The 24,167-nt window shown below is 37.2% G+C and overlaps 1 protein-coding gene across 1 annotated transcript in view; it reads right to left on the reverse strand.

Moving 5' to 3' along the window:
- The window catches only part of LOC114699789 (solute carrier organic anion transporter family member 6A1-like), a 95,928-nt gene that overhangs the window by 49,025 nt on the left and 22,736 nt on the right, over nucleotides 1-24,167 (reverse strand). The window contains exons 5-7 of the mRNA XM_028879078.2: nucleotides 21,311-21,423; nucleotides 20,415-20,524; nucleotides 2,833-2,977 (exon numbers count right to left, since the gene is read on the reverse strand). Coding sequence (XP_028734911.1) covers nucleotides 2,833-2,977; nucleotides 20,415-20,524; nucleotides 21,311-21,423 — 368 coding nt within the window. The remainder of the gene's footprint in view (nucleotides 1-2,832; nucleotides 2,978-20,414; nucleotides 20,525-21,310; nucleotides 21,424-24,167) is intronic.

Genomic DNA, 24,167 nt, shown 5'->3' on the forward strand with positions numbered 1-24,167 from the left:
TTATCTGGGGTAATAATATCTTCCTCTGAAGCAAAAGACAAGGATAACTAGTGACCATTATACAAAATTTGAGTTCTCTAAATTTAGGATTTGGATTTGTTTTTGTTGTTGTTTGCTTTGTTTTTTTTTGTTTTTGTTTTTGTTTTCTATGTTACAATTTACTATGAGTACACATATTAACTGGTCCCTATTTATATCACTTTGTGGGAACTGTGTCTCAGAAAAATGGGCTATTTCTTCTAGAATTGTTGGACAATGAGGCTTCATGAACCCCCCTAACATCATAGATTATTGGCAATGAAGTATGAATCATGGAGAAATCAGGCTGGTACTCACATGGATGCTTCAACCTCACTGGTTAGCTTTCATAATGTGGAAGGATCTATACACACTACTAGAAGAGAACAGCAGTTATCAGTCATACCCATGTGTTATCCCTGAGAACAATGATAATGACTGGCATGGCAAGATGTACCCACTGCTCTAACGGTGAGATGAATGTTACAGGAGGAAACAGCCACTTTCTGAATGTACTGAAGTCTCCATGAACAAGACAAAATTTATATTTTGCACTATTACTAAGCTGAAAACCTGCCCTAGGAAAGAACCTACTACTATTATTCTGCTAGTTGGATATAGTATAAAATTAACTTCTATTGATTTATTATTATTCCATAGATTAATGCATTTCTCAACAATCATCTGATAAGAATCTATCTCCAGTAGATGGTGATTAGCACAGAGGCCCACAATGGCCAAGATCCAGAGACAGAAATTGAGGAATGCTCAGCTCTGCATGGAAGATCACTGGGGAAGAGGAAGAAGCAAGAGTGTAAAAAGTCAGACGACAGTGGATAACTACAAAGAAACAGCGTCGTACACCAAGGCAGAGGCACACATGAAGGCACAGCAGGTACAGTTGTGTCCACACCATATGTGCAAGCCCTAGTGAGACCACATCCCAGCATGACAATATGAGTTGGGCAAAAACGCCAAGCCCGAGCCATGGAGCTATTGGCAGCTTTTAGCTGCTTGGAGTGGGAGAGAGCATTTCTCTTACACATCTACCTTAAGTTATCGGTAGTTTTCTCTTAAGAGTCCGTGGTTGATATGTAAAATTGAATTAATTATAAAATAAAAATATTTTTTTAAAAAAGAGTCTACCTTGAGACATCAGATTACTTCCTTGAGTTCCAGCTCTTTGTGAAAGGTGGTTTTACAGATGAGAATGGAGGGAGGATTTTCTAGGAGACTTTCTCAGAAAACTACAGGCCAATGACTTTCTAAAGTAGGGAGCATCTCAAAACATAATATAACTTACTCTACGACACTTGAAAAATCAAAGCTTTGGCAGAGAAGCTTGAAAACTCTGCAGAATGACAGGATTAGATGAGTCTAAGTCATTACTATTGATACCACAATTGCATGGAAGGTCATCCTTACAAGGCACGGTAGAGTATACAATTGTTAGTACATCTATTATACACAGGCTGGTGCTTCAGGATGTATGAAAAGACCATTAATTAAAGACCAAAGATGTATTAATCTATGGAATAATAATAAATTGCTAGAAATTGATTTCATACTATATCCAACTAGCAGAATAATAGTAGTATGTTCTTACCTAGGGCCTATGACCTGTCCAGACACAGGTTTTCAGCTTAGTAATAGTGAAAAATATACATTTTGTCTTCTTCATTGAGACTTCAGTATGTAAACATATGAGGAAACCTAACACTAGAAAAGAAAATCTCAATAGTCTGCTTATGATCAAGGCTTCTGTACTTGGGAACATTTGTTTTTTCCCCATATGCTTTGTGTTCTTTTCTCTTACCACTTTCTGGCCCCTATATAATTAAAGATTAATGTAAATATTATTTTTACTATTCTATCACAGGTTACACTAAATGCTATAACATGCCTGCTTGACTCATTGTTGTTTGGTTTGGTTATGTTTTATTTTTTATTTGTTTGCTTCTTTGGTTGGTTATATGAGACATGGTTTTTCTGTGTAGCTCTGCCTGTCCTGGAAACCTGCTTGATTTTTTTACAGCCTAAAATGAACTTTTTTGTTCATCACTTTTCAATTAACTCTAGAACCTTTTAATACCTCCTTTTAGAAGTATTGTTGAGAAGTCTCTTAAAGAGTCAAATTTTCAATACACTTTTAAGATTAAACTGTAAACAATAGCAATTCCTGTTTAGTGTCAAAACGTAGAACAACATTTACAAACACAAATGAAGGGATACCAATGGGTTTATGCACTGTGACATTGTTTAGAGAAATTAAGGTTAAATCTAATTTCATGTCTCTTAGTATAATAATGAGTATATAACTGCATGTATTAACAGCTGTATGTCTCTGGCAGTTAAAGAATGAGGAACACCACAGAAGATTTACAATGTATTAAGTTCAAATGATTGTGAATCTGAAAGATATAATTTCTGGTGAAATAAATAGAATAATCAGTAGGAAATGATGTGAATTTTTTAGAAAATCACTGGGTACAGACCCACAAGCAGAAAGGTATAAAAGCACAAAAAGGAAGAACACATTGTGGCTTGAGAAGACTCGTTTCCTGCAGAGAAGAGGAAAAGAAATGGGCAGGTATTTAGAGGGGGAGGCTGAAAGATAGTGAGCTATAAAAACAACATTAAAAATATTGATGTAGTATAGAATGTTCATGTTTTTATAGTTATAGTAAGTGGCATTCAAGTACACTGCAGCCTGTATCTTCGGTTTACATGACATACTTCTTAAATATACATATCACACTTAAATATACATATTGTAGAAATTTTCAAATCTGCACAGTAAAAAGAAAATTCTACCTGTGAGCATAGTGGCAAGTGAGGGCGTTAACAAAAACTGATTTTCTAAATATTTGGGCACAAATTTCGAAGCTCCCTTAAAAGTGAGGGACTCTGTGGATTTGCACAGGGAGAAGCATATCAGCAGCGGGTTCCTCAACAGACACTGAAACAGAACAGGTCATATCACAATCATTTTATCTCTTCATATGCTAACAATCAATCTGCAGAAGTAGCTTCCTATAGTCTAAACACAGTTATGCAAACAAAACTATATAATTCCAGAATAGACACATTCCATAAGAGATCTGTATTTGGTTATTCTACACAGCAAAAAATAGCTTTTATCTCTGGATGTGTTACCTTTTGAAAGTATCTCTTTGTGCATTATTAGATACACTCATATTTTGCATTTACCTGACTCAGCTGGTGAGTGCTCTATAATTTTGCACCATTTGATTCCAAAGTATTTATTGATTCCTATATAATCAAATACTTATGCCACTGTCTACTCCCCACTGTCACACACATGGTTACAGTAGAAAACCCCATACATGCACTCTTGATCTCCTACAACAGAGCATCTTTAGAGTTGTGTGCCCTTGTAAGGGGCTTGGGGATATTTGGGATTTATGAGTAATTTATTTCATTTTTTGGTCCAAATTGTTCTTCAAGTTGTACCTTTTTATAATAACACCTTAGTATCAGAGCGTCTCATTTCCTAACGATGCAGCTTATACTCTAAGATTCATCAGAACAATATCTCACTCAGGTTCATCAGGACCTTGCAGAAATGTACCATTGCATTGGAACATCACTGAGTGTGGGAAGGTCTTCCAATTGTGAGCAAGGCCATGTGTGAGTGTTCGAAAACATAGCCAGTAATAATGCTAATATTACAGCAAAGAAACCTTGAGATAATTCCATCCTTCAGACTGTGAGAACTTTAGTCACCCCACACACAGCGGAGAAAAATAAGCTTCCTACAAATTTTGCACTAATAAGTAAAACAATTTACTGGCATGCTACTAAGTTTTGCCATACAGCAATAGCTAAGGGACATGGAGCACATATTTAGAAATACTTGATAACCTTTACTAACATTCGTAGGCTTCCAAAACTTTGTCATACAGACACACACAAGATAGCATTTCTTTTATGTTTCTATGTTTTCACACATAAATGTGCATTTTGGGGGATGGAGAGAAGTGTCAGTTGGCAAAGTGCTTGCTTTGCTCAAGGACCTGAATTCAGTCCCCATAACCCTTATCAAAATGCCAGGCACAGTGGCACACACTCATAATATCAGTGCTGAGAGATGGCGATGGCAGGGATGATCCCTAGGCCTACTGATAAACTAATCTAGCCTACATAGCAAGTACCAGGCTAGTGTGTATTTCAAAAAAGAAAATAAACATTTATAGTCCCTGAGGAATGACACCTGAGGTCATCTGAACTCCACACGTATACACATATTCTCATTTGCATGTGAACCTGAACGTATGTGAACATCTACATAACATACATGCAAATACATGCAAACCTGTGTGTTTCTTCATATAACTTAGAAGTTCAGTTTGTGTGTGATGTACTATCCCTCTTATGGATTGGATAAATTTCCAAAGAATTCCCTATTCATTCCAAATATTAACTTCTTGAATTTAGGTGGCCATTAGTTATCTACTGTACTGGATACAGATTCATTCATAGAACAAACATTCTTGACTTTATATTATCTGACCTAATACCTTCTACTTTGTGTTTTACATTGGTTAAAACTTACTTAGAGCACATTTTCACTTTTGTTTTATACGTGTATTCTCTTTCAACATTTACTTATTTTACCTAAAGAACTTTATAAACCTGGAAAGTATCTATTTATATAATATGAGATAGGAATTTGGATATTTATCATAGAATACACTGAGCAATATTATCCTCCTTGCTTATGTTATAGAAAATACTTCTTTAATATATATGTATATAGACACACAGAGAAATTACCAATTGTTAAGTTGTCTACTCTATAACTATGATTTATTTAGATGTGCATAAGAAATTTGTTATTCTTTAAAATATAAAATGCATGCCATATGATTGTTTATTATTACATTGAATTTATAGATTATTGGACTAAATATTTTATACAGGAACATAGCCATTTTATGAATTAGCATTATACTTCTGTCAATTTCCCCAAATGTTATTAATACAGATTGGTTGCATTCAATTTTCCTTATGAAAGTTTTAGACATAGCTGTAGAACGAATTTCTGAGTTATTTACAACTTTGTGATAATGTTTCAGTCTACAATCCAATTTTAGATTTAGATAAAAGATATACAAATGGCAAGGCATGGGACAGGGTCAAATTATCACTGTTTAAAGATTATATGCTCTCGTGTACAGAAAAACCTAAAGTCAATATTAAAGCAATATTAAAACTAATACCTTAACTCAGGGAAATTGTAGCATATAAAAACCAAACCATAAATCTTAGTAACATTTCATTAGCCAGATGAACTTACTGTGAAAGAAATTGTGGAAACACTCACAATCAAAACAGCTGTAGAGAAAATGCCTGGAATTAAGTTTGACCTTAGAAATGAAGTACTTCTATAATTAAAGTTGTAAAACACAGATGAGAGAAATTGAAGTAGACACACATACACACACACACACACACACACACACACACACACACACACACAAAAGGAAAAGACATACATGATCATGAAAGAATAAATGCTAGAAAACGAAAAAGTGAACTATACTTTCAATACAACCTCAAACAAAACACCAGTGATGTTATTTCAGAACACTCTTGAAAACAATATTGGAATTTATACGGTAGAGAAAAAAGACACCAATAAGTTGAATTAACATGTAACACAACAAAGCTGGAAGTGTCAGTATATCTGATATCAAGACATACCATAGAGCCACAGTAGACAAAGAAGCATGACATAGACAGAAACAGTTTTACCCAGTGAGCCAAGGGTAAAGCTATGCAATTATCCAAGAAATAATCAGTCATTTATAGCCAGCTGATTTTTGATAAAGAGTCAAAAGTAAACACTAAAGAGACACTTCTTCCATAAATAAATGTCCACATGCAGAAAACTGTACTTTGACCTCTGCTCTCATTCTGCAGGAAAAGCCAACTCAAAGGTGATTAAAATGTAAGCATAAGACCAGAAGCTACAAATCTCCTAAGATGTAACAAAAAGGCTGCACTGTATCAGTATGAGCAAGTTTTTTTTTTTTTTTTTTTTGTCTACGGCTCCAAAGGTACACAAAACAGAAGCAATGTAGATAAATGTGATCATTTAAAGAAAAAACAAAAACAAGAGGCTTCTGTTCAGGAAAAAGAACTCTTGGGCCCTGGCCCCCCTTGTTTTTTGAGTAGCTGTTGCCCTGCTTGATGACTTTGACCAAATGTCCTCCCTAGGCTAATTCCCTGCCAGTTTCCTTCCTCCTAAATGCTTATTGGAGGTTCTTTGTTTATGTATCCTGAATTTGCTGTATGCAAATTTGTAAAACATCTGTAGGGAACTTCTGCCCTCTGGGGTTCTCCCATTGTGCTGTAAACCTGTATTAAAGGTTTCCTCCCTCCTTCAATAAATGGCATTCAGCATTCTGCTGAGACACATGACCTGCCTTTCTTGTCTCTTTGATCCTCAGCCCCTCACTTGGACATGGTAAACAGGTGATGGTAGCTCAGGCATTACTGCTACCAGTGGAGGTCCCACTGAGATCCGAGAAAGAAGGGACGCTGCTGATGGACACCTGGAAGTAAGGCTGGCCAGCATTTTAAAGAAAAGAGAAGGTAAGGGTGGGTGAATTGTTATAAATTGTCATGGGTGCAGGTTGTTCACAGTCGTTCCTGGAGGAACAGTTCTTTGGACTGCTGAAGATTTCATTCAGATCCTCCAAAATGTTAGTCCTTGGTTTCTGGTCTCTGGGGGATTTAATATACCAGATTAAAGGGAAAGAAAAAAAAATTAAAAAAGAAAATCTTCCCAATAGAGAAGAGGGAAGGAAAGGAAATTTCCCAATAGAAAAGGGAGAAAATTTAAAAAAGAAAAAAAAAAAAGATTTTCCCAGTAAAAAGGGGAAAAATATTGAAACTAGGCCTAAAGATTTTAAGGCCCTGTAAAAGAAAAATAAAGGAAAGAAAAAAGCCTCTTCCCAGTCTTAATAGAAAAAGAAAAGGCTCTTTCCAATATAAAAATCTCAGGATAGCTAAAACTCTGAGCTCTTTCTGCCTTCCAGTACAGAGTGGCAGCATTTGAATTACAAAGAATCAACGGGTGGGCCTCACTGCTGCTGGCTGAACAAGCAAGCAAGCACAGAGGTTAAAAATATTGTTGTCTTGGTAGCCCAGGCTGGCCTCGAACTCACAGAGATCCGCCTGCCTCTGCCTCCCAAGTGCTGGGATTAAAGGCGTGCGCCACCACCACTTGGCTTTTTTTTTTTACTGCCTACTCTGGTGATGGGATGGCCAAACACCCTAATAGTTGTGCCAGAAACCCCATCCAAGTACTGAGGAATCTGGATGCAGACATCCATGGCTAGGCCCCGGGTGGAGCGCTGGGAGTCTAGTTAGCAAGAAAGAGGAGGGTTTATATGAGCGAGAATTGTTGAAACCAAGGTTGGATAAAGCACAGGGACAAATAACCAAACGAATGGACACACATGAACTATGAACCAAAGGCTGAGGGGCCCCCAACTGGATCAGGCCCTCTGAATAGGTGAGACAGTTGATTGGCTTGATCTGTTTGGGAGGCATCTAGGCAGTGGTACCAGGTCCTGGGCTCATTGCATGAGTTAGCTGTTTGAAACCTGGGACTTATGCAGGGACGCTTGGCTCAATCTGGGAGGAGGGGACTGGACCTGCCTGGACTGAGTCTATCAGGTTGATCTCAGTCCTCGGAGGTGGCCTTGATCTGGAGGTGGTGGAAAAGGATGGTGGGCTGGGGGGAAGGGGAGGGAGGCGGGAGGGGGGAGAACAGGGAAATCTGTGGCTGTTATGTGGAACTGAATAGTATTGCAAAATAAAATAAATTAAAAAAATATTGTCTGTTTGCTTAACTTTGGTTTAAATGTTTTTTTTTTTTGTTTGTTTGTTTTTCCTATTGGAATGGGAATAATTCAACATTAAAGATCCCTTCATGGGAAATGTTTTCTGTTTTTTCCTTATGGTGGGAATAATTCATTATTAGTAGTCCCTTCATGGGAGAAAGAGGAAGTTAAACCAGAGTGCTCAGCGGGAGTGCGCACCCGGTGTGGTGGACAAAGGCGTGTATGGCAGCATGGGAGATGGCCCAGAGAGGTGGACAGACAGGTACAAGCTGGTGGGAAGCATAGCTGTGAGGCTGATGAGGGGAACAGACTCAGGGGCGGGCAAGGGAGCAGAGGCCCAGGGAGAGACCAGAGCTAAAAGTTTAAACGGCCCAACTTCTGGTAAAAAACGGTTTCAGTCAGGACATGGAATGCTAAGTCAATGCTATTTAAATTTCCAGGGATATTAATCATTCATTGTATAAAGGATGTTCTCTTCTTTTGATTGTCTTAATAAATGTTTGGATGAATGTTTGATTTTCATGGTAGATAAACTAAAGGAACAGAACTCATAATTCTGAACTATATATTAGGTATGCTGTTGTCTGTTGATCACTACTAAAAATTTGGCTCTGCTCTTTAAGTTGCTTTCTAGAAATTCTTGGTTTAATTCTATAGAAATATAACACCTGAAATGGATTGGGTTGTTAGCTTATTAAATAATGTTGTTGCTTAGATTAAAAACCCATAAAAAAATAATCTCTTACTGATGAAAAGGTTACACAATTATTTTTCCAGTAAATAAAATACAGATAAATTGTTTGATCCACATTGTTAATAATTGGTGATTTACATAAATGTGTTACTTGGGATCTATAAAAAGGATCTTCTTTTTAAGATTTTATAAAAATACTCTAGAAGAGTATTACCTAAAGTTACCTCTTCAAATCCTATAGAGATTGTATTTAATGCTTTTATAATTGACAGCTCCTTACTAAAGAAAAATTGGAGACTGCAAACACATTAGTTAAGGAACAGTTAGATGCTGGACATATCATTTCTTCCACTTCACCCTGGAACACACCTGTATTTGTTATTTTAAAAAAGTCAAAAAATGGAGGCTATTACAGGATCTTAGAGCTATAAATAAAACCACGCTTCTCATGGGAGCAACATGGCCTGGTTTGCCTGCCCATGTGGCAATTCCTAAACATTGGCATTTAATTGTGATTGATTTCACCATTCCTTTACATACCAAGGACAGTCCTCACTTTGCTTTTAGTGTTCCATCAGAAAATCTCAAAGAACCTCATCAGAGATATCAGTGGGCGGTCTTGCCCCAAGGAATGGCCAATAGCCCTACTATATGTCAAATTTATGTGTCTTTGGCCATAGCTCCAGTTTGAAAAGCTATTCCAGATATTTATATGATTCACTGTATGGATGATATTTTATTGGCTGCTGAAGTCAAAAAGCTTGTTTTTGATGCCTTTTCTAAATTACAAGAGGTTCTGAGCCTGGATAATTTACAAATAGGCCCAGAAAAGGTACAAGTATCCTTTCCCTATCATTGTTTAGGTCATGAATTGTTACACACAGGCATACATCTACAAAAGATTACTCTGTGTACGGATCGGCTACGCACGCTTAATGATTTCCAAAACTTTCTGGGAGATATTCAATGGCTTCTGCCCACTATAAAGGTTCAAACAGGTCAACTTCGTCCTTTGTATGATATCTTAAAGGGCGACCCTGATCCTTTATCTCCCTGTGAATTAACAGCTGAAGGGCGTACAGCCCTACAACGTGTGCAAGAGGCCCTGGAGCAAGCTCATGTGCATTATATAGATCTTTCTTCTCCCTTATTGTAGTTGATATTTTGTTTTTCTCATTCACCTACTGGAGTGTTTTGGCAAACAGGTCCTATTCTATGGGTACATTCCCCAGCTTTTCCAATGAAAACCATTACTCCTTATCCTCAGGCTGTTGCTCAGATTATATTTAAAGGAATCAAGATCAGTGTTCAAACTTTTGGTAAGGAGCCAAATATTGTGGTGACCCCATAAACTCAGTCTCAAATAGCATGGTTGCAAGCTAATGATAATGACTGGGCTATATTGACATGTTCCATGCAAGGTCAGTTTGATACTCACTACCCCTCCAATGATGTGTGTCAATTTTTTTTAATTGCATCCTGTTATATTTCTCAAGATAGTACAGATGACTCCTATTCCTCAGGCCCATGTGGTATTTACTGATGGCACTTCATGTAGGTTTGCTATGGTAGTTTCTGATAACATAGTAAAGAGAATGAATGAAAGTCCAGGGCACTTCTGCCCAGATGGTGGAGGTACAGGCACTATTGCTTGCTTTACAGATGTTTTCTGATGAACATGTAAACATTTATACTGATAGCCAATATGTGGCACATGCCATTGTGCCTTCGGAAACAACAGCCTACATACCATCCATCTCTCCCATTCATGAATATTTATTGCAAGTGCAAGGAATAATGTGGGACATTTTAGAGCTCATAATCAATTACCTAGACCTCTAAGTGAAGGTAATTAGAAGGTTGATGCCATTACTCATATGGCTGTCACATTAATTTGTTCTGCTTTTGAAAAGGCTACTCAATTGCATCAAAGTTATCATCTTAATGCTAGATCTCTTCATCATCATATGGGTATAACCCGGGAACAAGCCATCCAGATAGTTAAATCATGTCCTATTTGTGTTGAATTTTTACCTGTTCCTTATTTGGGAGTTAATCCCTGAGGACTTTTACCTAATCACATGTGGCAAATGGATGTCACACACATGCCTTCCTTTGGAAAAATACAATATGTCCATGTATCTATCGATACTTATTTCTCTTTAAATTTTGCCTCTGCCCATTCAGGTAAAAAGGTTAAGGATGTAAAGAACCATTGTCTTCATGCTTTTGCTTATATGGGAGTGCCAAAATGCATAAAGACTGATAATGGTCCTGCCTACAGCAGTATGGGATTTTCAAAATTCTGCCAAGATTTTTCTATTGTTAATAAGACTGGTAATCCCTATAATTCTCAAGGACAGGTTATAGTAGAATGCTGTCATAGTACCTTAAGAACATATTTTGCTCAAGTAAAAAGGGGAGAGCTAGGGGCTCATCTTTCCTCTCCACATTTTATTCTTTCCCTTGTTTTATATATTTTAAATTTTTTGTCAGTGGATTCTGCTGGAATATCCTCTGCAGATAAGCCCTAGAGGGCTCCTGTTGCAAATCATCCTCTGGTGTGATCTTTCTATTGGCACTTGGAGGGGACCCAATCCAGTGTTGGTGTGGGCTGGGGGTTCCGTTTATGTCTTTCCACAGGATAATGAGGTTCTTTTTTGGGTTCCTGAGTGCTGTGTATACCCTGTGGCTGCTGCAAAATCCAAACATGGCAGAGACCTATTGGGCCTTTGTGAGGAAGTCTCCCCTTCAGATGCCAGTGGAGACTGAGGGCCCAATATGACTGGCCTTGACAAGCATCAACTTAAGCCTAGGAACTGTAGCCATGTGGTTGGATTCTTCAAAAGGTAATGTATGTTAACTGCTTTTCCAAGAATGTTTGAGAATGTGTCACCCAGGTACTTTGGAGATTAAAGGGTAACCGACATTTGGTAGCATGGTCACTGACCTCCATTTGTTAACAGTACCATGCTAGCTAAGCCTTTTCATTTTCACAATCTTCTTCAAGCTGGTGTAGTACCTACTTTTCAGGAATGGCTCTGTGCAACATTTATTGGCCTCCTGAAATTCATCTAGCCCCCCCTTGAAGATACCTTAAAATTTGTGAGCCTGAATATAGTGATTATGAGACCATTAGTTCTGCTCCTTGTGTGCTATCACTGTTTTTCTTTATGGTTCTTAGTTGTTCTTTTGCAGAGCTGCCAGCTTAAGTCGTGCTGGGATCGAGAAAAACAGGCCTTGGTAGTTCTGATCCAGGAGTTGTATCCGTGCCAGTGGATCATGGCAGTAAGACACAGATGGTGCTCACACGCTCCAGAAGAGAATTTGACATTGCTGCTGCCGTTGTTGCTATTATAGCAGTGGCAGCCACCACTGCTACTGTTCCTGGGATTACTTTTTCACAGTTGGTTACTACAGCCAGCAGAGTAGAGACCCTGACAGCAAAAGTAACTACTACAGTTAATTAATCCTTCATTCTATTAGACATGATACATTTAATTCAACAGTTATATACATTTCAATTGGCTTTGAAAGTTATAAAATTTATAAAACTCAAGTTCTACTTGGCTTTTAAGATACCATCTTATGAGGGCTCTAATTTGCAGCAAGGCTTGTTAAGGAAGGCTCAGTTGCCTTTAGCCTACTGGCTATGGGTGGGTTAGGACTTCTGTTGGTCTTTTCTGTGTCAAATACACAGATTGCAAGCCCAGCGCCACTTTGAGATCTTTGGCAGTAGTTGACTCTACAACTCACACATGGTTGAGCCTATATGACAATGAGTATTCATTGAAGGGTAATGTCTGGGGGGCATGCACCAACCTAAGGCAGAGGACATGAAGGGCCTGGGCAGGTACTCCCTATGACAGGTAAGGTGACATGCTGATGTCCCAAGCATCCTAAGACAGAAGCTCATTTTTTTAGTAAAAAGGGGGGACCTGTTGGGCCCTGGTCCCCCTGTTTTTTGAGTAGCTGTTGCCCTGCTTGATGACTTTGACCAGATGTCCTCCCTAGGCTAATTCCCTGCCAGTTTCCTCCTCCTAAATGCTTACTGGAGGTTCTTTGTTTATGTATCTTGAATTTGCTGTATGCAAATTTGTAAAACATTTGTAGTGAACTTCTGCCCTCTGGGGTTCTCCCATTGTGCTGTAAGCCTGTATTTAAGGTTTCCTCCCTCCTTCAATAAATGGCATTCAGCACTCTGCTGAGACAAATGACCCACTGTTCTTGTCTCTGTTCTTTGATCCTCAGCCCCTCGCTCGGACATGGTGAACGGGTGGTGGTGGCTACATGGTGCTACAGAGAACAATCACTGGAGCAGAAAGATAACCCATAGAATGGGAGAAAATGCTTGCCACATATTGTTCTGTTCAAGGATTAATACACAAAACAAGTGTGGTTCTGAAGAAATTAAACAACACAAAGGTAATCCAATGTAAAAATGGATGTATGATCCAAATATGTATCAAAAGAAGAAATATAAACAGCTGAGAAATAATATAAAAATGTGTAAAAACAATCAACCATTATGGAAATGCAAGTTAATGCTACAATGAAATACCTCTTATCAAGTTAGAGTGATGTTATGGTCTAGATATAAACTTCTCCCCACAAGTTCAGTTAGTTGGTAGCTGCTTGGTCCTGTTTGTGGGGATTTGGAACCTTTGTCGGGAGAAGCAGAAACCTGAAAAGAGCATGCCTCCGCTAGGGCAGCTGTGAGCATCATGCCCTGGCTCTATTTTCTCCCCCTTGCTTTCTACTCTAACAAGACAGGAGGTGATGAAAGAGTTGCAGCCACCTCTTGCCCCCGCCCCCCATACCTGCCAATAGCCATGCCTTCTGTGCCATAACTGATTGCACTACCCAAAATGCTGAGTCCAATTAAACTTTCCCTCTCTTAAGCTGCTTCAGCTCAGCATTCTGCCTCAGGGATAACGATTGGCTATTATCAGAAACAACAACCAAAACTTCTGCCAAAGGTGGAGGAATAGAAACTGCTATACATTGTCAATGGGGATGTGGCTAGTATGAAAAAAGAAATTAATTTTACTCAAAAATTAGGAGCAGATTGGGCTACTTCATATATAAAAATATAAGCATTTATATTCCTCATAGTTTTAAGAATCAGACCATGGTTGATTGTCTCAGTTACTTTGGCTCAGGCAGTACATATTCATACAATCCTTTCCTGCATGGTAAAGACAGAAATAAAGAGAAAATAATGGATCAGATTGCCACAGTCCTATTCAGGATACACGCTAAATGACTTAAGGACTTCTGGTTAGGCCTCATCTCTTAGATTTCCCAAAGCATCCTAATATTTTTTTTCTGGGAAATAAACCCTTCTTACCATACTAAACTTTAGGGCACACCAAAGAACTGTTGAAAGTACAGTGATCTCAATGAAAAATGATCAGCATACCAAAGAAATACCTGTACAACAAATTAACTACTATAATAGTCACAAAAGCTATGATTCATATTTGAACTAGGTACCTACTAATCAATAAACTGTAAGTGTGGCATCTGCTTTATACATAAAAGCATGTATATGTAATAGAATATAATTCAGCAGTAAAGAAGAATGAAATCTCATCATTTGTAACTTAATACATGAAGTGATGAGAAATAGATTAAGTAAGTTAGACATAGAAAGACAAACACAAAATGCTCTGTCCTGTATCTAGGTGCTAAGAAACAGTTTATCTGCAGTAGAACACTGGTTATAATTGGGCATAGAAATAAGATTGGGGAAGGATAAAAAGTGGTACAAAACCATGCAAGGAATGAATGAGCTTTTGTGTTTTGGGCAGTGGGATGACCATGGTCTCTAATAATCTGTTGTGTAATTTTATAAGGATTTTCAAAAGAGTGCCTTAAATACTACAATACAAAATAGTTATAAGGGTGGGATGAAGAAACACTAATAATCATGAATCAGTCAGTGTCTGCCATCTTCAGTGTGTGAGAAACCATGATGATCCCCATTAATATAGATAGTTAATTCATTTTGTTCAAAGAATTTTAAATGATAACAAACTTTAAAGCACTGATTCTTAAATTTTACAAAATATTGTTAAAAATTTCAGCTTAACATTTAACATTGTAAAGCAGTTATAATTGTTTAGATTCTGCATTATTTAATAATACCCACATGTCATCTTTGTATAGAATGAAAATTAAATGGGCCAGCTGTGGTACTGCATTCCTGAAACCCTGGAATTCCAGAGGCCAAAAAAAGAATAAATACTCAAGAGTAGCCTGAGCAATATAATACAACTTTAAAAATTAAATTTTGATGACCTACAATCAAGTATTACAAAAGATTCGTAATTTAATACAAAGAAGTACTTGGAGAATAGGAATATGTGAAAATAAATCTTATGTAGTATATCTACTTAGTACATTTAGCTTTGAAAGATAGCAAAAATCATATCATGAATGAGGTTCCATGCTCAAGCACTAGCTCCTGCTCACATCTACTCTTACAAAGTTACTTTAATCCACACAAAACTGTCAACTCAGTTCTTCACAGAAAAAAATTAAAAAATTCTTAAAATTCACATGGAAATGCAAAAAAACAAATATAGCCAAACCATCCTAGACAATAAGAACAAGTATCAGAGTACCTGGTTTCAAGTTACACTACAGACCACAATAATAATAATAATAATAATAATAATAATAATAATAAACATGTACTGGCACTAAATTAGATTAATTAATCAATGGAAGAGAATATCCAGACATAGCTCCATGCACCCACTCCACCTGAGTTTTGACAAAGAAGTCCAAAAATACAGATTGGAGAAGACAGCCTCTTCAACATATGATGCTAGAAAAATTGAACATCTATAGATATTGATTCAAGCTTGATCCTTGTCTCTCACTCTGCACAAAATTAGTTACAATTGGATCAAAGACCCCAGTATTACACACAAAACTCTGAAACTACTGGAGGATAAAGCAGGAAGTACATTTAAAGATAAATAAAGGGCTTTATAAATATGGTTCTAGTGACTGGAGAAAAATGTAAAGAATGGACATGTGGAATCTCATGAAATTAAAATACTTCTTTTCTATAATGAAAACCATTAATAGAATGAATAGATGGCCTAGTAAATGGAAAAAAAAACTTCCCAATATAAATGTGACAGATAGTTAGAATATACAAAGAACAAAATAAACCTAAAGAAAACAAGCAACCCAATTAACAAAAGTTCTAATCTACTGTACTGAAAATTCTCTAAAGAAGAAACAGATCTATTCCCCCATTCTCATCCCCAGCACTTTAGAAGACTTTCTGCGGTGACCTCTCTTCACCATCTACCCTTATTCTAAGTAGACTAAATAAGCAGATCCTGATTGAACACTAGGCCTCCTCCCTCCTGTGAACAACTTCTGTACCCTAGCCATTCACAAGAGTCAGCTCCCAATATCCAGAAACTTATTTTAACTGGAACCCTGAGTGGCCACACCTATGAGGTGCACAGAAAATTTCCTGCCATACAACATAGCCATCATACTTTCCTGAAATTTGCAGAGGAAACAAAGACCAAGGAAACAGGACACCCATGCAGAAAAAAAAAATGAGAAATTTTATCTAGATCTATAATCATCCCAATCCCAGATGCCTAGATATCAGCATAAGAACATAATATATAACAGCCAGGGCAATATATCTCCACTAAAGCCCAGCAACCCTACCACTGTAGGAACTGAGTATTCCAAGATAGCTGAAGCACAAGCAAAAGACCTTAAAGAACCCCATGTATATAAAGATGATAGAGATTATTAAAGGGAAAATAGTTAAATCCCTTAAAGAAGTCCAAGAAAGCAAAAACAAACAAGGGAAAGAAGTGAATACAACTGTTCAAGACCTAAAGTGGATAAGAACAATAAAGAAAACCCAAACTGAGGAAAATTTGGCTATGAAAAAATTAGAAATTAAAATAGAATCTACAAAGCCAATTTCACAAAATGAATACAAGAGATAGAAGAAAGAATCTCAGACATTGAAGATATGATAGATTAATGGATACACTGGTCAATGAAAATGTTAAATCTCCTGACATAAAACATCCAGGAAATCTGACATATTATGAAATGACAAAAATCTAAGAATAATAGCAATAGAGGAAGAAGAAATCCAGCTTAAAGCCCAAGAAAATATGTTCAACAAAATCATTGAAGAAAAATTTCCTAACCTAAACATTGAGATGCCTGCAAAGGTATAAGAAGCATGCAGAACATCAAATAGATTGGACCAGAACAGAAAGTCCCCTAGGAATTTAATAGTCAAAACACTAAACATACAAAACAAAGAAAGAATATTAAAAGCTGCAAGAGGAAAAGACCAAGTACATATAAAGGCAGACCTATTAGAATTATACCTGACTTTTCAAGAAGTTTATAAAAAATAGAAGGGCCTGGGCTACAAACTCTAAAAGACCACAGATTCCAGCTCAGGCTACTATACCCACCAAACATTTCAATCACCATAGATGTCGAAAATAAGGTATTCTTTGATAGACCAAATTAAAAAATATCTACAAATGCATCCCTAAATAAGGGGCTAGAAGGAAAACTCCAACCTAAAGAGGTTAACTACACCCATAAAAACATAGGGAATAACTAATCTCACACCAGCAAACCAAAAGAAGGGCAGCAGACACACACACACACACACACACACACATACACACAACCACCACCACCAACAGCAGCAGCAGCAGCAACAACAATTACTACTACTACTACTACTACTACTACTACTACTACTACTACTACTACTTCTACAAAGTAATAGGAATGGTCTCCATTTGCCAATAAAAAGACATGGGCTAAAAGAATGGATATGAAAACAGGATCTAATTTGCCACATCCAAGTGTCATGTCTGGGTTCATAGCCCTGCAGCAGGAGCAGTCTGGGTCCATGTCTGTGGCCTATGTTACCACCAAAAGCCGTGGGAATGTCCCTAGTCTGGGCTATCACCTAGAGCCACATTGAAATCCCAGTGCTGCTTAGAGTCTGCCCTGCCCTCACCAGCTGCAGCACTCCAGTCAGCTGGCCCTGGCCCTCACCAGCTGCAGCTTGCACATCACCTGGGCACTTGGAAGAACTGGCCCTGGTGAAGTGGGTGTGGGAGAGCTGGTCCGGATGATAGGAGCTCAGGAGAGCTAGTCCTGCCCCTTGCCAGCTACCACAGGCAGGGGAACTGGCCACTCCACCCACCTGGGCAAACCAAGAGAACTGGCCCTAATGTTGAGCTCATGGAAGAGCAGGTAGGCTGACCAACTCAGTAACCACCCAATGCCCAGTTCCAGGGCTTTGAGTTGGCCCACTTCAACGTCTACCCCATCTAAGAACTGCCGGAGCATGTGAAGAATCTGGTCCTGCAGAACAAAATCTGAAGATCTCCATGACACAGGGAAACAAGTTATCTATGAGGAGTCCTGTTGAGGATCCAGTATTGATAGTGTAGCAGAAACCAGAGGCCGAAAACCTGGCCAATGACTCGTTACAAAGACCATTTGCAAATCAAGCGGTTTGGGCAAAAGGGTAGACTGGGTGATACACTATAACACACCACAGAGAGATGTTTCTGTTTTGATTAATTTTTATTTATTTTTTTAACTTTTTATTTTTTATCATTTTTTTGAGGGGAGGTTTTTACGGGGAGAGGAAGATATTGAAAGATGAGTGGGGTTGGGGTGCATGATATGAAATTCACAAAAAATCAATAAAACCTTTAAAATGACAGGAAAAAAATAAATAGAAATGGGGACATAACAAGAGACAATGAAGACATCCAGAGAATCATAAAGATATACCTAAAAAAACTGTACTCCACCAAATCAGGAAACATAAAAGAAATGAATAATTTTCTCAAAAGGTACCACATACCAAAGTTAAACCAAGATAGATAAGCAATTTAAAGAGACCTATAACCTCTAGTGAAATAGAAGCACTCATTAAGAGTCTCCCAACCAAAAATAAAATAAAACAAAACCTAGGGCCAGAATTCTACCAGACTTTCAAAGAACAGTTGATACCAATATTCCTCAAACTATTCCACAAAATAGAAACAGAAGGAACATTGCTCAACTCATTTTTGAGGGCAAAAATACCCTGATACCCAAATCACATAAATATCCAAAAGAAGAAAGAGTTACAGACCAATTTCCCTTATATACATAGATGCAAAAATACTCAACAAAGTACTTGCAAACCAAATACAAGAACAGAAAAAAATATATCCACTAAGATTAAGTAAGCTTCATCACTGAGATGCAAGTATGGTTCAAATTATGAAAATCAATAAGTGTAACCCACCATATAAACAATCTGAAAGACAAAAGCTCATGATCATCTCATTTAGATGCAAGAAAGGGCCTTTGACAACACCCTTCATGATAAAGGATGCATTTTCCTACCATTAGACACTTGCTCAACCATATTCAATGATGCTACATTCATAACAGCCAGAAACTGGAAATAACTTAGATGTCCCTCAACAGAGAATGGATGAAGAACTTGTGGTACACTTATACAAGGGATTATTGCTTGGTTGTTAACATAAAATGATGTAATGATATTTGCAGGAGAGTGGATGGAACTAGAAAAAAAAATCATCCTGAGTGAGGTAGCCCAGACCCAAAAGATAAAATGACCTAATGATATTTGCAGGAGAGTGGATGGAACTAGAAAAAAAATCATCCTGAGTGAGGTAGCCCAGACCCAAAAGATAAATATGATAAGTATCTGCTTATATGTAGATAAATATGATAAGTATCTGCTTATATGTAGATGCTAGGAATTAAATAAATGACAACCAATCTACAACTCATAGACCCAGAGGGATTCTGTATAGAGGAAGGGAGCTGGGGGTGGAGGACACAAATAGCTAATAAATAATTTAAAAGGAACAGGAGCCTCTTCCCTAGTGAAGGTTATTTCTTGCTCTCAATAGTATTTCTTCACTGACTCTAGTGTTTTCTCTACAGTTTTGAGAGATTCAAGTGGTGTGGGGGAACATGGAATGAGAAGGAGGGGAGAAAGCCCATAGTCTATTTTAATATTGAGATAAAAATATGTTTTAAAAGGAACAGAATGTTTTGAGTTGAACAATGAGAAATGAAACAACAACTATTTCCAGGAAAGAGAAAATAACGGGAAATCGGGAATACGGAGATATAATTCTAATGTGAGTTAGGAAAATTCAATTGATGTTATTTCAAAGACTTTTGGAAGTTTTATTGAGAGTGTAAAATTCACTAAAAATGAATGAAATATGTATGTGAAAATTACAACCAAGCAATATATATGCCAAGAATAATGTTATAAATAGAAAAAAAAGCATTCACAAGAAGACTAGAGTGTTGGAAGGAGATTCCCCTGCATCCTGGTATCTGTTACTATGATAGTCCTTTAACATCTATAGAAACACAAAATTTTGTATTCAAGATTGTGACTCTTTTTGTGTGTGGGGAATATGTGTTGACAAACAGAATTCTTCCAATTTATGAACTTTTTAAATGTCTTGTTTATTTCTTCATAGGGAATAAACACAAAACAATGTAAAAGCAATGAAAAATAAAAATTACATTTGTGCAGCATCAGTCTCTGACACTAGACAGGTCCCTAGCAATGCCAAATAATAAAAGGGATCTTCCTTTCCATTACAAGGAAAATGAGTACTTTAATTAAGAGACTCTAAAAGTTTCACCAAAATTTAAATTAAAGACTGTCATTTTTCTTAATTCTATAAGAAAATTAAACAGGTCAACTTAACAAGCTTATTAACAAAATTATTTTATTTTACCTTAAGAGCATGAAGCAAATCCTTCAAACTAGGTCCAAATTCCATATTTTTAAGTCTCTTGTCAAAGGAGCGAGGTTCCTTTTCTTTTTCAAGAGTTATTTTGTGTGCACCTACAGATCACAAGCAAAATAATCTTTTGATATGTCCAAGTGAGTAAGAAAATATACATCATGCAATTGTATATGTTACAATAATCCCAATTTGTCATAGAAAGACAAGTGTTATTTTAAACAAACTAAAACCAATGTATATTTCAGAATGCAAATTCTTCTATAGGAGTGCTTCACAAAAGACAATTACTTGATAATGAAAATTTCCTACAGCTGCACTGCCCAATCCTGTAGTTGGCCACTATGTATGTCTTTTAACTGCTGGAAGTGTGCTTAATATGGCTGAATGAATTAATTCTTAATTTTATGTAGAAATAAATAGCCACATTTAGTAATTAATATTTGATGACACAGTCCTAAAATACATACATATGACATAGACACACATTATACATACAGAGAGAGAGAGATAGAGAGAGAGAGAGAATGAAAGATTCATTCTATACTTTCTGTTATTCTAGAGAATCCCCGAATAACCCACTAGGTAAATAGATTTGCAAATACTTCACTTTTAAAAGACAACTATATACTTTAAATATAAAGTGTATTAAAAAAGAAATAATGGGGTATACAAATATATACTAATGAAAATGTAGTACACAAATATAATATTTGGATGTGATGTTGATTGATTTGGATTAAAAAAACTATGATATTATTTCTTTATTTCAGAACAATACAAGTAGGAGAAACATATTTATAAGGAAATGTAGTTTGTCTGTGCTTTGAGAATGGAAGGTGGGGGTAAGAATTATTCTAATTAATTAAGTATTTTTTTATACTCACCGGGTAACCTAGGTGGAAAACATAAGAATGGTAATAGTGTACAAAATGAGAGTACAGCAATTGAGAAAAAACCACTCCACCAATTTTTCTGCCAACGTTGAAATTCATTTCCACTTGAAGAGAGAAAAATAGGAAATTTCAATTTGGGGCATATAAAAAACAAACCATAATAAGCAAGGATAGAAAGAAAATTTCCTGTTAATTTGCATTCATTAGTAACTTGTCACTATTAATTTTGGGGTTTTGCTGACATGGGTCAGTTGCTCATATTCAGTTGCATGGTGTGTCTTTGCTCCTGTCAGAGCCTAACTTTCCTACTTCCCTTTTCAGTGACACTACTCAGGTAGCAGAAGCTCCTGTTTGTTTCTAGTGAAAATCATCTCCATTAGGAGTTGTACCCCTGGAAAACCAAGTCTCCTTCTTTATCCTGGTCCTCTGAATCTTGCACCTGGACATCTGGGGCAAGAAGCCTTGCCCTGGAAGTTGTACAGCTTCTCCTGCATATGGCATCTGACCCTTAGAGTGACAGATCATCTGAAATCCCTTCCTTCAGGTCCCTTGTGTAAGTGCATTTGATTCCTCTGTGGTCTTTCCATTTTCCACATTGGGTCCATTTGCATTCTTTGTAAGGTTTCCTTCGCTTATCACGGAGCTTAGCACCTGGCAAGGCGGAGACTGGATATGAAAGACCCTGTGCTGGGATTGGCTGAGTTTCTCTTCCACAGAGTGACTATGAGCTATCAGGGTCTCTAGTTTTTACTTAAGGCTGAGGACACCTAGAATAACTTTCAAAGTTACCAAGGGTTTTTTGTTTGTTTGTTTTTATTATTTAGGGATAAGATCTACAGAATTAAGTGAATACACTGCTAATAATCTTTTCAGCTCCGCACCCATGGAAAATCTTAGCCAGGAGCTAGAACAATAATTTAGCCAGAAATTGTGAGCACTGGAAGCCTTTGTAAAAAAATAAAATAAAAAAAATTTAGTTTCCAGTATCCACATGATGGCTAACCATCATCTCTAAGTTGATTTTCAAAGGATTCAACACCCTCTTCTTGACTCTGGTCACTTCACATACATGCTAAAAAACATCCACACATATAAAATACAAATAAACAAATCTTAAAAAAATAACTAAATAAATTCTTCCCTAACCAGCTATATATACCAGGAAAATGCTTATCTCCATATAAACTTGTTTTAGAGGACCTGTGTTCCCACAAGACTTAGTGAGTTCATTAGATTTTCTCCTTCATAATTGTGGAAATGCCGGGTGGTGGTGGCGCTCACCTTTAATCCCAGCACTCGGGAGACAGAGGCAGACAGACCTCTGAGTTCAAGGCTAGCTGGACTACAGAGTGAGATCCAGGACATGCACCAAAACTACACAGAGAAACCCTGTCTCAAAAAAACTTTAAAAAGTGGAAATTTTCACAATGTTATTCACTGGGGAGGCAACTATGTACATTAGTTAGAAGAATTAATATTATGAAATGGATATATTACAAAAAGTGTTCTTAGATACAACACAATACTCATCAAATTCTAGTGGCATTCTTCACAGAATTAGAAGTTATGGTATGCATTCTTAACTTTAAGACTTCTTTCAAAACCCTTATTTTCAGGAACTTTTTTTAGAAACCTCTGCAGTAACTGTACAAGGTTATATTCCCACCAGCAGTGAATAAAAGTTTTTTCCCCCACATTCTCATGAGCACTTATGCTCTTGTTAACAGCTGTTCTGACCAAGTTGAGACAAAATTTCAATGAAGGTTTAATTTGTATTTCCCTAATGAGAATGCATGTCAAATATTTTTCAAATATTCATTGTTCATTTGTATTTCTTTAAGAACTGACTAATTGGGTTTTTAACATATGTTCTAATAGTGAGTGCTCAATCTTCCCATTAGGCCACTTTTGCTCTTTGCCTGCTTGCTCTGGCCTTCACTAGCAATCCACGCCTTCACTGGCATTAGAGACCAATTCTTCCAGATTCCAGGATATACTGAAGACCAGTGGAGACACCCAGCCTAACATACTGAAAAGCTCCTGATATCCCATTCATAGGCAGCCACTGTAGGACTAGCTTGACCACAGCCTGTAAGTCACTGTAACAAATTCCAAAGCATATGTCATTTGTAAAAGACAACTATGCACTGTAAACATGTGCCATGACACATGTGTGGTGTCCAGAGGACAGATAACAAGAGTAAATTGATGAGTTCTACCACGAGGGGCCTGGGAATTGAACTCAGGTTGTAAAACTTGACAAGAGTTTTTCCAAATTGAATCATTTCTTCAGCCCTCTCTGTATCTTCTTAAAAATTATTGGGGCTTCTATAAAACAGACATTTTAAATTCTTTATCTAAGAATTCATTCATTTTGCTTTTTATGTGGGTAGAATGTAAATCACTTTGTCCATGTATCATTACTTGCAAGTGTTCATTGCAAAGAGTCATTTGGTCTGGTATGAGGCCTCTGATTTCTATTACACTGTTGATCCGGGTCCTCACTGGGACTCTTTTTGGATATCCTGTTGTTTCCCTGTGTCATGGAGATCCTGTAGCTTTGGGTCTGTGGATCATGTTCCTTCACAAGTTCTAGCAGACCATTGATGGGGTGGATGTTGAGGTGGGCCAAAACATAACCCTGGTTCTGGGCCTGGGCAGCTACAGTGTTGGTCCACCCACCAGTTCTCTCCTGTCCTTAACACAAGTATGAGCTCTCCAGCATTGCCTTGGATAATTCATCTCTTGCAGCAATGAGCAAGGGGTGGGGGCAATTCTAATCTTCTTAATATCACTGTCTTTGTAGTTTGCTTTTCATAAATTCTAACCAAGATGTTTATTTTCTCTG

The sequence above is a fragment of the Peromyscus leucopus genome, chromosome 13 (assembly GCF_004664715.2).
Source record: "Peromyscus leucopus breed LL Stock chromosome 13, UCI_PerLeu_2.1, whole genome shotgun sequence".
NCBI lineage: Eukaryota > Metazoa > Chordata > Mammalia > Rodentia > Cricetidae > Peromyscus > Peromyscus leucopus.